At 41.7% G+C, this 13504-nt stretch overlaps 1 protein-coding gene across 1 annotated transcript in view; it reads left to right on the top strand.

Annotated features, from left to right (window-relative positions):
* The first annotated feature begins 630 nt into the window (after positions 1-630).
* The window catches only part of LOC123990266 (low-density lipoprotein receptor-related protein 1B-like), a 265509-nt gene continuing 252635 nt past the window's right edge, over positions 631-13504 (top strand). The window contains exons 1-7 of the mRNA XM_046290887.1: positions 631-654; positions 1083-1272; positions 1926-2069; positions 8160-8396; positions 8618-8798; positions 11234-11453; positions 11693-11882. Coding sequence (XP_046146843.1) covers positions 631-654; positions 1083-1272; positions 1926-2069; positions 8160-8396; positions 8618-8798; positions 11234-11453; positions 11693-11882 — 1186 coding nt within the window. The remainder of the gene's footprint in view (positions 655-1082; positions 1273-1925; positions 2070-8159; positions 8397-8617; positions 8799-11233; positions 11454-11692; positions 11883-13504) is intronic.

The following is a 13504-nucleotide window of genomic DNA, read 5'->3' as shown; positions in this document are numbered from 1 at the left end:
CTATGTAGCTAGCTGAGAAGAAATTGCTAAGATAAGACAAATCAAACCGTTGTGATATAATGAAATATATAATGAAATATAATGAAATATAATGAAATATAATGAAAAAGTTATACTACCCGTTGGAGCGACGTGCAGATGCGACCACTCGCTCCAACCGGAACCGAGATGTTGCTCTGCATATCGTCTCCATGACAAATAAAAGACAGATTTGGCAGACGATGTAGTGTTGCGTTGTAATCCATTTTTTAAATTCCACTTACATTTCAGCTCCAACACCACAGGGTTAATTTAACACAATACTAAAAATACAATACAATATGCAGGTTCAATTATAGGTCTATAGTAATTGTGAATGCTATATGATAACCTGTGTAGAAAGCACATAGCCTTGGACAAAATATTTGAAGCAAACTGTTTCAACATCATATTAAAAGAAACCATATGCAGGTCAACCCTGGGCGTATAGTGATTGTGAACAGAATATGAAAAACCACTGTAGTTTATAGATCATACAACCTTGAAATAAACTGGAAATAAACTGAATGATATTAATATTCAAGCAAACTGTGTGTTTCTGAAGAACACGATGGTTCACTGGTTTCCTGGTTGTGTTTTTTCTCCTGCCACATGTTTTGCCGCCCCAGGGTTGAGGTGAGGCTCAGTGGGTTAAGGCATACTTTCTGTGTACAATGATCACCCAACCGTGTGTGTGTGTGTGTGTGTGTGTGTGTGTGTGTGTGTGTGTGTGTGTGTGTGTGTGTGTGTGTGTGTGTGTGTGTGTGTGTGTGTGTGTGTGTGTGTGTGTGTGTGTGTGTGTGTGTGTGTGTGTGTGTGTGTGTGTGTGTGTGTGTAGGGGGAGGGGGGTTGTGTGTGCATGCACATGGAAGGTGTTGCTGGGTAAATGTAGTGTGTAGGGCATTATGCCCACTCCACGACCGCCTGATGGCTGGGGAATACACACACATCTCCTGTCTTAGATCCTGGATCTCCCACAGTTGAGTTATAGATTAAAAGTTTTGTTATTTTAGCAGGGGTGGGAGTTCTGTTGCATGTCAATGCATTGTTCTGCTCTGTTTTAGGTGTCCTACGTCCATGGATTAGCTGTCTTTGAGAACTACCTGTATGCCACTCATTCTGACCCCTCCAATGGGAATATCATGGAAATCTTCAAGATTCATCGGTTTAACACCACAGAACCCAGGACACTTACCAGCCTAGGGAGTTCCAGAGGAGCAATACGGGTTTACCACAGACTCACTCAGCCAAAAGGTAAAGGATATTTGGTCTCCAGTTGTTACATGTGCATGTATGCACAGTACTTGTAACGCACAAGCTCATGGAGATGTCTGCATCACTGTGACTTGATCCAGTCAGGGTACTGCAATGCATGCTGGTGTCAAATGTATCTGTAGCCTACATTTGAAAAATGTGTGTCACGTTCGTCGAAATTATGTGACCATATTTTTAATCAACTGAAACTCACCGAAACAAAACAAAACAAAACAAAACAACAAACAACCAAACAAAACGTGACGCTACTAGCATGCACACAGGCACCTAACTGTAGACAAGATCCCACACCAGAAAGTGGGAAACAGGGCTGCCTAAATATGAATAGGCTACTATATACAGCTGTCTCTAATTGGGAACCATATCAGGCCAACATAGAAATACAAAAACCCCTAGACCTACTACAACCCTCGACATCCACCACCCTAGACATACAACACTGAAGTACCTACCCCAGCCACACACTGACCTAACCAAAATCAATAGAAAACAGAGATATCTAAGGTCAGGGCGTGACAACGTGGTGTGAATATGAGAGAATTCCCCATCATTTGATAAAGTACAGTCAAATTATTGTGTTAGAGCTGTGTTTAATGAGTCTAATAGACTTTTCTACTCCTCCTGTCCTCTAGTTAGGAGTCACGCGTGTGAGACGGACCCGTATGGAAAGCAAGGGGGATGCTCCCACATCTGTCTGCTGAGCGGTAGCTACAAGTCCAGGACCTGTCGATGTCGGACAGGCTTCAGTCTGGAGAGTGACGGACAGTCCTGCAAAAGTCAGTGTCACGTCTCTCCCTCCTTTCCTTTTGTCATAAACATGTAATCTGTCAGTGTCACGTCTCGCCCTCCTTTCCTTTTGTCATCAACATGTCATCTGTCATCTGTCAGTGTCATGTCTCCCTCCGTTCCTTTTGTCATAAACATGTCATCTGTCATTTGTCAGTGTCATGTCTGTCACCTGTCAGTGTCATGTCATAAACATGTCATCTGTCAGTGTCACGTCTCTCCCTCCTTTCCTTATGTCATAAACATGTAATCTGTCAGTGTCTGTCATAAACATGTCATCTGTCAGTGTCATGTCTCTCCCTCCTTTCCTTATGTCATAAACATGTCATCTGTCAGTGTCACGTCTCTCCCTCCTTTCCTTATGTCATAAACATGTAATCTGTCAGTGTCACGTCTCTCCCTCCTTTCCTTTTGTCATAAACATGTCATCTGTCATCTGTCAGTGTCATGTCTCCCTCCTTTCCTTATGTCATAAACATGTAATTTGTCATCTGTCAGTGTCATGTCTCCCTCCTTTACTTATGTCATAAACATGTTATCTGTCACTGTCATGTCTCCCTCCTTTCCTTATGTCATAAACATGTCATCTGTCAGTGTCACCTCTATCCCTCCTTTCCTTATGTCATAAACATGTAATCTGTCAGTGTCATGTCTGCCTCCTTTCCTTATGTCATAAACATGTCATCTGTCAGTGTCACGTCTCTCCCTCCTTTCCTTATGTCATAAACATGTCATCTGTCATCTGTCAGTGTCATGTCTCCCTCCTTTCCTTATGTCATAAACATGTAATCTGTCATCTGTCAGTGTCATGTCTCCCTCCTTTCCTTATGTCATAAACATGTAATTTGTCATCTGTCAGTGTCACGTCTCCCTCCTTTCCTTTAGTCATAAACATGTAATCTGTCATCTGTCAGTGTCATGTCTCCCTCCTTTTCTTATGTCATAAACATGTAATCTGTCATCTGTCAGTGTCATGTCTCCCTCCTTTTCTTGTCATAAACATTTAATCTGTCATCTGTCTGTGTCATGTCTCCCTTCTTTCCTTGTCATAAACATGTCATCTGTCATCTGTCAGTGTCACCTCTATCCCTCTTTTCCTTTAGTCATAAACATGTCATCTGTCATCTGTCAGTGTCACCTCTATCCCTCCTTTCCTTTAGTCATAAACATGTCATCTGTCATCTGTCACTGTCATGTCTCCCTCCTTTCCTTATGTCATAAACATGTCATCTGTCAGTGTCACATCTATCCCTCCTTTCCTTATGTCATAAACATTTAATCTGTCAGTGTCACGTCTCCCTCCTTTCCTTTTGTCATAAACATGTAATCTGTCAGTGTCATGTCTCCCTCCTTTCCTTATGTCATAAACATTTAATCTGTCAGTGTCATGTCTCCCTCCTTTCCTTTTGTCATAAACATGTAATCTGTCAGTGTCATGTCTCCCTCCTTTCCTTTTGTCATAAACATGTAATCAATGTAGAAAATATATAATGTAGATGAAATAGTTCCCTAAAACTACAAAAGTGTGTCGTGGAAGAACGGTAGAGATGTCGCCAAAATGTTAAACAAATATACAATAATAATAACAATGATAATATGTTTTATTAGGAACAAAAAATGAAGACTACAGATTAACTACAGACTACAGACAACGTTTTTGAGAAAGATCATTTGAAAGACAACATTTTACAGAGTAAATGTACTTTTTGGTTTCTTTTCATTTTGATAAGATATGAAAATGCAATGAATTGAAGGTTATTGTTGATGTAAAAATCTAACTTGACCAATTTTAAATTTGTTTCATGTCAAAGTCGTGCGTGTGCATGCACATGGAAGGTGTCGGCCAGGTAAATGTAGCGTGTAGGGCATTATGCCCACTCCACGAGTGGGTGTATTCCCCTGATGGCTGGGGAATACACACACATATCCTGTCTTAGATCCTGGATCTCCCACAGTTGTGTTATAGAATAAAAGCTTTGTTATTTTTGCAGGGGTGGGGGTTCTGTTGCATGTCAATGCATTGTTCTGCTCAGTTTTGGGTGTCCTACATCCACATCCTGTTATTGCAGGATTATTTTGCTGCGACAATACAGGTCAAATTAAGATCTTACATCTGTATATATTTCCCAGCCTCAGATAGTCAGACAGTGATGAAGACGAATACTGGTTGAGACTGGTCCATTAGAAGATTATGTCCCACCATTGACCTGTCAGGAGCTGCAATTCATTATGGCCTTAATGGAGTTTTAAGTTTGTTTGCATTTGTTAGCTTGCCTGCTCAATCCACAGACATTGTGTAGTTGACAAAAAAGCAGAAGATCAAATTGAAGACACAATCAGTGGTCCACCTCATTTTGATCGGGTGTACGAGCGCCTTGCCACATTCCCCCTCCGAGACACGTTTGATTTATACCTCCTTGCTAGATGTTCTGATGACACCAGCTCTCTCCCTTAGCCTAATGAGATTCAGTGCTAAATGGTAGTGCTTCTTTATGTCGCATCGCAGCCAGTCACGGTGGGGTTTGAGATCTGGGTCTTAATTGTCTCCTGGGGTTGCCTGGCTCTCCCTCACAGGATGATAAATTGAAGTGATGCCTGTGTGGTCTGTCTCACCCAAGCCAGTATGGTCTCCTGGGTAAAGGGGGTAGAGAAGCTGGGGGTAGAGTGAGGAGAGGTCTGGTTCTGTCTTTGTAGCCCTGGAGGATCCCTGGGGTCCCACCCAGAACCCCCCAGAGTGACTGGTGCTTTGCCGCAGTGGAGCTGCCTCAGCTTTCTATGCAGGCTCTCTGTCTGCCTTTCAAAGGAGATACTGTGAAAGTCTGTTCATTAGAAGTTAACAGTCATAGTACATTTGCTTTATTAGTCTCTCTCACCTGACTTTCATATTGTTAAAGCAGAAGGCCAAAATATCTAGCGAGTATACTGCTCTCTCGGTGTTCTTCAGCCATTTCCCCCCACGGACTTGTTACAGGTTTCAGTTTATCTAGCCATTTTGAGGTTGGTTAGCACATTAGCACATTAGCACTGATTGGAGTCACCTCGTTAGACAGTGTGTGTTTCACTTGCGCAGGACCAGCGCATCAGTTGGAGATGCGATGTTGAGAGAGCCACACCTCACATCAGACAACCACATTAGTTTGAAAGAAGCCTGAGTTTTGGTGTTTGGCTTCATTTTCTTTTTACACCCTATCCTAAAATGGTGGGGGTTATTATTTTAGTTTGTCTTTTCGGAGACACGTTAGTGGGCATCCATGATGGGTGCCTTTTAGAACCCCTTTTGAGACCCTTTGTTTTGGTTGACAAAGGGAACGACAACATTTTGAGTTTGTCTTATGGGAAAGTAACAGACTGAAATGCCAGTTTGGAACAAATGTGACAGAAGGGACTAAAACATTCATTGGCACTGATCATTGCTCCCATTAAGGAGAATAGAGGTGGGTGGAGACAATCACAAAGACAGGTGAAACAGATCAGTGCGTGACAGTTATGGCCTATAAATATTTCATAATATATTGTCATTTTTTTCCATCTTTTTCCCAATATAGTAATTTGGTGTTTATTCTATGAGTTATCATTTCCATACTAATAGATTTCATGAAATGTTTCTTTACAATTGCTTCTCTGTGGTGCCAGCGGTTTAAGACAGTTTATTGTAATCTGTTTAAGTGCTGTTATTCTCAGAATTCTGAAGAGGTGATTATCAGATTGGAGGACCCGTGCATGAGGGGTTCTTCACAGCAGTATAAATTCTGGATTTAGAGAAAGTGAGCGTTCAAACATATCATCCAATACTGTGTACACTCAGGCCAGAAATGATTGAGGACTGGGCAGGAATATAGCACGTGGGAGTGGTTAACCCTACTCTCCCCAATTTACCCAGCAACTTGATGTGATGTCACAGTTGTCCTGATTGTATTATAGGAGTTACGAAAAATATTGAGTGCATTTTCAGAGTGTTCCCTCAAGAGTAGAAAGTTGGTTGTCTTGGACGTGTTTCTAGATATGTCCTCCCAGTCCTCTTGGGTTACTAGTATTTGCAGCTCGTCTACCCAATTGGTTACCGATATAATATTCTCATCTTTTGTGTCTTCTTTGGGGATTCTATATATGTGCCCCAGCACATTCTAGGCATTTACCTTGTTATAAGTCTTTGTTATATTTCTAATTAAAGGATGTACAGTACATAATTAAGCATTTCATTCGGTCCCACTGCTTTAGTAAGAAAGCATCTTGAGATTTCTGGAGGTTGTATTTAAAAAATATATATATTCTCAAATGTGTCTATCCCATTGTCCGTGAACATCTGATACCTGATCAGTCCTTCTTCAGTCCACGATTTAAATGTATCACCTATCATAGTTGGCTTAAAGTCGCCGTCTATTCAAATCCTCACCGGTAGATCAGATCTGTTTGGATGCATTTTATTTTGGTGATCTTGGTCCAGACCTCTATAGTGTTATTTATACAGCCATTTTCAATCATCCTTGTGTGTGTATTGATTGTCTTCATAAATATAGTTGCACTTATTCGTTTTTTCATTTGTTGGACTTCTATCTCTCCATTTAGCTGTAGATGCCGAGTTCATCCATATTTGGTCACCTACAAACAAGCAAGATTTCTGGCTCACATATACCTGTACTTCTTCTTTAAGAGGCTCCTCTGTCCTACACTTGTTACCTGTGTTAATGGCACCTGTTTGAACTTGTTATCAGTATAAAAGACACCTGTCCACAACCTCAAACAGTCACACTCCAAACTCCACTATGGCCAATACCAAAGAGCTGTCAAAGGTCACCAGAAACAAAATTGTAGACCTGCACCAGGCTGGGAAGACTGAATCTGCAATAGGTAAGCAGCTTGGTATGAAGAAAGCAACTGTGGGAGCAATTATTAGGAAATGGAAGACATACAAGACCACTGATAATCTCCCTCGATCTGGGGCTCCACACAAGATCTCACCCCGTGGGGTCAAAATGATCACAAGAACGGTAAGCAAAAATCCCAGAACCACATGGGGGGACCTAGTGAATGACCTGCAGAGAGCTGGGACCAAAGTAACAAAGCCTTCCATCAGTAACACACTACACCGCCAGGGACTCAAATCCTGCAGTGCCAGACGTGTCCCCCTGCTTAAGCCAGTGCATGTCCAGGCCCGTCTGAAGTTTGCTAGAGAGCATTTGGATGATCCAGAAGAAGATTGGGAGAATGTCATATGGTCAGATGAAACCAAAATATAACTTTTTGGTAAAAACTCAACTCGTCGTGTTTGGAGGACAAAGAATGCTGAGTTGCATCCAAAGAACACCATACCTACTGTGAAGCATGGGGGTAGAAACATCATGCTTTGGGGCTGTTTTTCTGCAAATGGACCAGGACGACTGATCCATGTAAAGGAAAGAATGAATGGGGCCTTGTATCGTGAGATTTTGAGTGAAAACCTCCTTCCATCAGCAAGGGCATTGAATATGAAACGTGGCTGGGTCTTTCAGCATGACAATGATCCCAAACACACCGCCCGGGCAATGAAAGAGTGGCTTCGTAAGAAGCATTTCAAGGTCCTGGAGTGGCCTAGCCAGTCTCCAGATCTCAACCCCATAGAAAATCTTTGGAGGGATTTGAAAGTCCGTGTTGCCCAGCAACAGCCCCAAAACATCACTGCTCTAGAGGAGATCTGCATGGAGGAATGGAACAAAATACCAGCAACAGTGTGTGAAAACCTTGTGAAAACTTACAGAAAACGTTTGACCTCTGTCATTGGCAACAAAGGGTATATAACAAAGTATTGAGATAAACTTTTGTTATTGACCAAATACTTATTTTCCACTATAATTTGCAAATAAATTCATAAAAAATCCTACAATGTGATTTTCTGGATTTTTTTTCTCATTTTGTCTGTCATAGTTGAAGTGTACCGATGTTGAAAATTACAGGCCTCTCTCATCTTTTTAAGTGGGAGAACTTGCACAATTGGTGGCTGACTAAATACTTTTTTGCCCCACTGTAGAACCCAAAAATAATTATACCAATTAACTCTAAGTAGAGTTAAGAGTAAAGATCCCTTTTCTGTTTCTGTGTCCTAGAACCCAAGAACGACCTCTTCCTGTTCTATGGTAAGGGTCGGCCAGGGGTCATCCGAGGCCTGGACATGAATGTGAAGTCCAGTGATGAGCACATGGTATCAATCGAGGACCTGGTCAACCCCAGAGCCATCGACTACCATGCAGAGTCAGGACACATCTACTTCGCTGACACCACCAGCTTCCTCATTGGCCGGCAGAAAATAGACGGGAACAGCCGGGAAACAATACTCAAAGATGGTGGGTTTATTTTGTGTTATATTTTTATGCTACAGACAAATTAATGTATCCTTTATTGCAGGTACTCTTTAATGACTAGTACCAGTTACTGTAATGACATAAAGAACACCCTTTCTGCATCAGTTAAAATACTTTCTAAATCTCCCATTTACATTTAAGAAAAACAAGAAATGCAAGTCAGGGGGAGATCGCACTAACATTGGTGTTCCATCACCTTGCAGACCTGGACAACGTTGAGGGGATCTCTGTGGACTGGATTGGTAATAACCTCTACTGGACCAATGATGGGTACAGGAAAACTATTAGTGTGGCCAGACTGGAGATGGCCTCTCAAACCAGGAAGACTCTTCTGGAGGGGGACATGTCTCACCCCCGAGCCATTGTATTGGACCCCCTCAACAGGTGAGCTCACTGAAAACGAGGCCAAATCATACAATTCCTACGGTATGTGTTACTAATTCACTGATGTCAGAGAACAATATGGTTGAAAATGTGAGTTGTCTGTGTCACATATCTATTCAGTGATCCGGTAAGGGATATTGTCTTCTCTGGGTGTTACAGTAGAGAACCATATAAAGCACACAATCCTTCTTGACCCTTTCTGTACTCAAAGCAATGGCATTTCCTAGCAGGTAGTGAACAATAGGTGATTCCTGGAAAGAGTTTGCTATTGTCAATTCTTTGGGGTCTGTCTCTGTTTGGACGGCCATATATAACTACTAAATCATGCTGCCACTGACCATGGAGATGGAATCATTCTATTTATGTGTCTTTGATATCGTGATTTCTTCCCAGAAATAGCTCCCGCACAGTATTGCACCAATCTGATTCCTCCCACATCAGGGGGTTTAATTTATTTTCTTTGTTATCATAAGGAATAATTTCTAACTACTGACCTTCCTATTGACAGTTGCCACATCTTTATTAAAATGTTGTTTGGGGTCCTAAGTGAGCATTGGCCGATCCATCAGCAGAACCAGACATCTTTATGTGCCCTGCAGGATGGGTCTCCACAGGTGAAATGGCTGCTTAAGATCCTCTTCTGTTCGCCCCAGTTATATTTCCCTCTCTGCATGTCACCTCCAGTCTGTGTTAACATGATAGGGATTCACTTTGCTGACATACTGTCTCAATCACTTTTTTTCTGTATTTTAAATGTTCTTTCCCTATCAGTCTCTCAGTCTCTCTCACACAACCCACACACATCTTTTTGCTTTGGATATTGCTTCACAGAGCTTTAGCCAGGCATTGAAGACTGCGGTGTGTGTGTTGAATTATTCAGTGGATCATGAAGATGACTTGCAGAGACAGACAGTGCTTGATTCACCCTCTATCACACTGTTTTATGTAGTGCATGTGTTGCAGTCAACTCCATCATAGAAGAGACAGAAAAGGATGTGCAGCCCCGCCAGAGGACACAAATCCCTTAAGCATGTTTATGGGTCACTAGAGACTAGATCAGGTCAAATTGTTGACCCAATCACTTTTCAAATATCACAAGTCTGTTGGGAATAGCTGAGTGAAGCCCTGAAAAGATATTGACGCAAACCAGGACCTGGTTTCCGATGTGAGGGCCTAGTAGATGAACTTGTGGATTACTGTATATGTTGAATTGGGTAGGTTTGAATCAATGCTTATTTTGTGTGTGTTGAATCTTACAGTGGCAAGAAAAAGTATGTGAATACTTTGGTCATAAAATTTGATCTGATCTTCGTCTAGGTCACAACAATAGACAAACAGTCTGCTTCAACTAATAACACACAAACAATTATAAGTTGGGATGAGGTGTTGATGTTGGTGTGCTGTAACTTTTTCTCCACCCATAGTGTTGTGTGTTCCTTCCAAACAACTCAACTGTAGTTTAATCTGTCCACAGAATATTTTGGCAGTAGCGCTGTGGAACATCCAGGTGCACTTTTGCAAACTTCAGACGTGCAGCAATGTTTTTTTGGGACAGCTGTGGCTTCTTCTGTGGTGTCCTCCCATGAACACCATTCTTGTTTCATGTTTTAACTATCGTAGACTCGTCAACAGAAATGTTAGCTTGTTCCAGAGATTTCTGAAAGTTTTTAACTGGCACTAGAATTCTTAACTTCATTGACGAATCCTAGTGTCAGTCACCTTTGCCCTGTGCTTCCCAGGATTAGGTTCTTTCCTCTTTCTATCCCTCTCTCTCCCCCCCTCTCTCACTCTCTCGCCACTCCTAGGGAAAGTAGTAACAGTGCTGAACTTTCTGCATTTATAGACAATTTGTATTACCGTGGAATGATGAACATCAAGGCTTTTCAAGCTTTATGCAAGTCAACACTTCTTAATCTTAGGTCTTCTGAGATCTAATTTGTCCGAGGCATGGTTCACATCAGGCAATGCTTCTTGTGAATAGCAAACTCAAGTTTTGTGAATGTTTTTTATAGGGCAAGGCAGCTCTAACCAACATCTCCAATCTCGTCTCATTGATTGGACTCCGGGTTAGCTGACTCCTGACTCCAATTTGCTTTTGGAGAAGTCATTAGCCTAGGGGTTCACATGCATTTTCCAACCTACAATGTGAATGTTTAAATTAAGTATTTAATATAGACAAAAAAAATACCATAATTTGTGTGTTATTAGTTTAAGCACACTGTTTGTCAATTGTTGTGACTTAGATGAAGATCAGATCAAATTGTATGACCAATTTATTCAGAAATCCAGGTAATTCCAAAGGGTTCACATACTTTTTCTTGCCACTGTATGTGTTTGATGATAAAACACATTTAATCCCCAATTAATATGGTCCATTAGGGCTTTTTCCCCCTTAAACTCAATTGTAGGGAATGTATTATGTTTGTGAATTTCAGTTGGATGTATTGGACGGACTGGGAGGAGGATGAGGTGAACGACAGCATAGGAAGGATAGAAAAAGCGTGGATGGATGGATCTAACAGACAGATATTTGTCACGTCTAATATGCTGTGGCCTAACGGCCTTACCCTAGACCATGGGACCAGCACCATGTACTGGTGTGATGCCAACTACGATCACATAGAGAAGATCTACCTCAACGGCACTGGCAGACAGGTGAGTGAAGCTGTACTCTAGCGGGCAAAAAACATTTTGTCATTATAGCCATGTAATGATGTCATTTCAACCAGCTTTGCCCACTGGGATATCACCATTGTAGTTTTCAACTAAAATGGTCATAGTTCTCTGCCATTTCAGTGGGGGGTTTTCTTCCCTCTGCTCTCTCAGGTCTTTGAGTACTGTTGTGCAGGTTGTGTTCTTTCTTTGATAAGTGTTGTATCTGATTACTCATGCAGGTTGTGTACAATGGCAAACAGCTGAACCATCCGTTTGGGATTTCTCACTACCGTAACTCCATCTTCTGGACGGAGTACATGAACGCTTCTGTTTTCCAGCTGGATCTAACCTCTGGGGACGTTACTCTACTGAGGAGTGAGAGGCCTCCCCTGTTTGGCCTGCATGTGTACAATGCTCAGAGTCAGCAAGGTATGTCTGACTGCTTTCACTTTTCCATCCCCTATCACTAAAGCTTAACTTTGGTGAATGTAGTCTACACAGCCTTATATAGCTGTTCCTACAATTTATCACAAAACCTCCCCCACCATTACTAAAGGTTGCCTTCAGAGAATGTTTTCTATGGTTAGCCCTGATGCTTATATATGCAACCTTCAAAAATAGTGTTGCAATCTATGCACTATGGTATCTTATATAGCCGTTAGTATAATGAAAACAGTATTCTCCATCGCGGCATTGGTTAGTTGCTGGATAAATTGAGAGTGGCAGCAATTTTACTTTGAATTGCAGTCTATGGAAATAAAAGACTGACTCAACATAGTGCTCCCTGCTGTCTGTGTGGTGGATGATGATAGATTCCTGTTGTGGGTAGATGAATAGATAACATCAGAGAGAGATGCATGATGCGCTTTGTTGATGGTGCAGAACTGTAGGGCCTCACAGCAGGTAGAACCCTTGTTATCGTGGTTGTGAATCACTGTTTAGAGTTTAGACTAATGTGTGTGTGGAGCAGGGGGAGGTATGATTACTGTCATCTCCTCTAAGAAACAGAGAGAAGTGCCAACACTAATCATCTGCTGGGCAATCAATGGATCAAGATCAGGGGCATTTTGAGACGATTCACAGGCTTTTCATTTGTGTAATAATTTCTAGCGTTTTACATCAAAATAATACAGTTCGTTAGAGTGGTGTACGACTGTGGTATACCAAACATGTGATGCAGAGAAAGAGTGAAAGGGAGAAAATGGCTGGCTGTATATGAGTTCTAATTCTCAGCATGGGTAAAGTAGAATTTCACTGGCCATTCCTCCAAAGCTCATGTCACCAAAGAGATGAATTGGCTCTGCTGTCCTATTACTTACTGACTCTCACAAAACAGAAGTCTTTATCTCATTGGCTCAGGCACTGCCTTTGGACCTGACACTAAACCAAACAAACCATGTTCTCCATGCCTCAACTTTATAAGTGACAGTTTCTTCACACATATTCCATTTTTTGGTCTCGCTCCCTTGAGAATGGTTGGTTTTGTCCTAAAAGACTAATTATTCCCCTGAAAGGATACAACTGTCAAATCAAATCTCCACAATGTCCCCAATAATATGTTTGATATGTGGTTATACACTATATATACAAAAGTATGTGGACACCCTTTCAAATGAGTGGATTTGGCTATTTTAGCCACACCTGTTGCTGACAGGTGTTTAACATCGAGCACACAGCCATGCAATCTCCATAGTCAAACATAGAATGACCTTACTGAAGAGCTTAGTGACTTTCAACATGGCACCGTCATAGGATGCCACCTTTCCAACAAGTCAATATGTCAAATTTCTGCCCTGCTAGAACTGCTCCGGTCAACTGCAAGAGCTGTTATTGTGAAATGGAATCATCTAGGAGCAACAATGGCTCAGCCACAAAGTGGTATGCCATATAAGCTCACAGAACGAGACCAAGTTCCAAACTGCTTCTGGAAGCAACATCAGCGCAAGAACTGTTTGTCAGGAGCTTCATGAAATGGTGTGTGGCCAAGCAGCTGCACACCATGTACAATGCCAGTTGTTGGCTTGAGTGGTGTAAAGCTCGCTGCCATTGGA

Source organism: Oncorhynchus gorbuscha, linkage group LG01, assembly GCF_021184085.1.
Source record: "Oncorhynchus gorbuscha isolate QuinsamMale2020 ecotype Even-year linkage group LG01, OgorEven_v1.0, whole genome shotgun sequence".
Classification (NCBI taxonomy): Eukaryota; Metazoa; Chordata; class Actinopteri; order Salmoniformes; family Salmonidae; genus Oncorhynchus; species Oncorhynchus gorbuscha.
The sequence above is the reverse complement of the archived record's forward strand: the minus strand, read 5'-3'. Positions and strand labels throughout refer to the sequence as shown.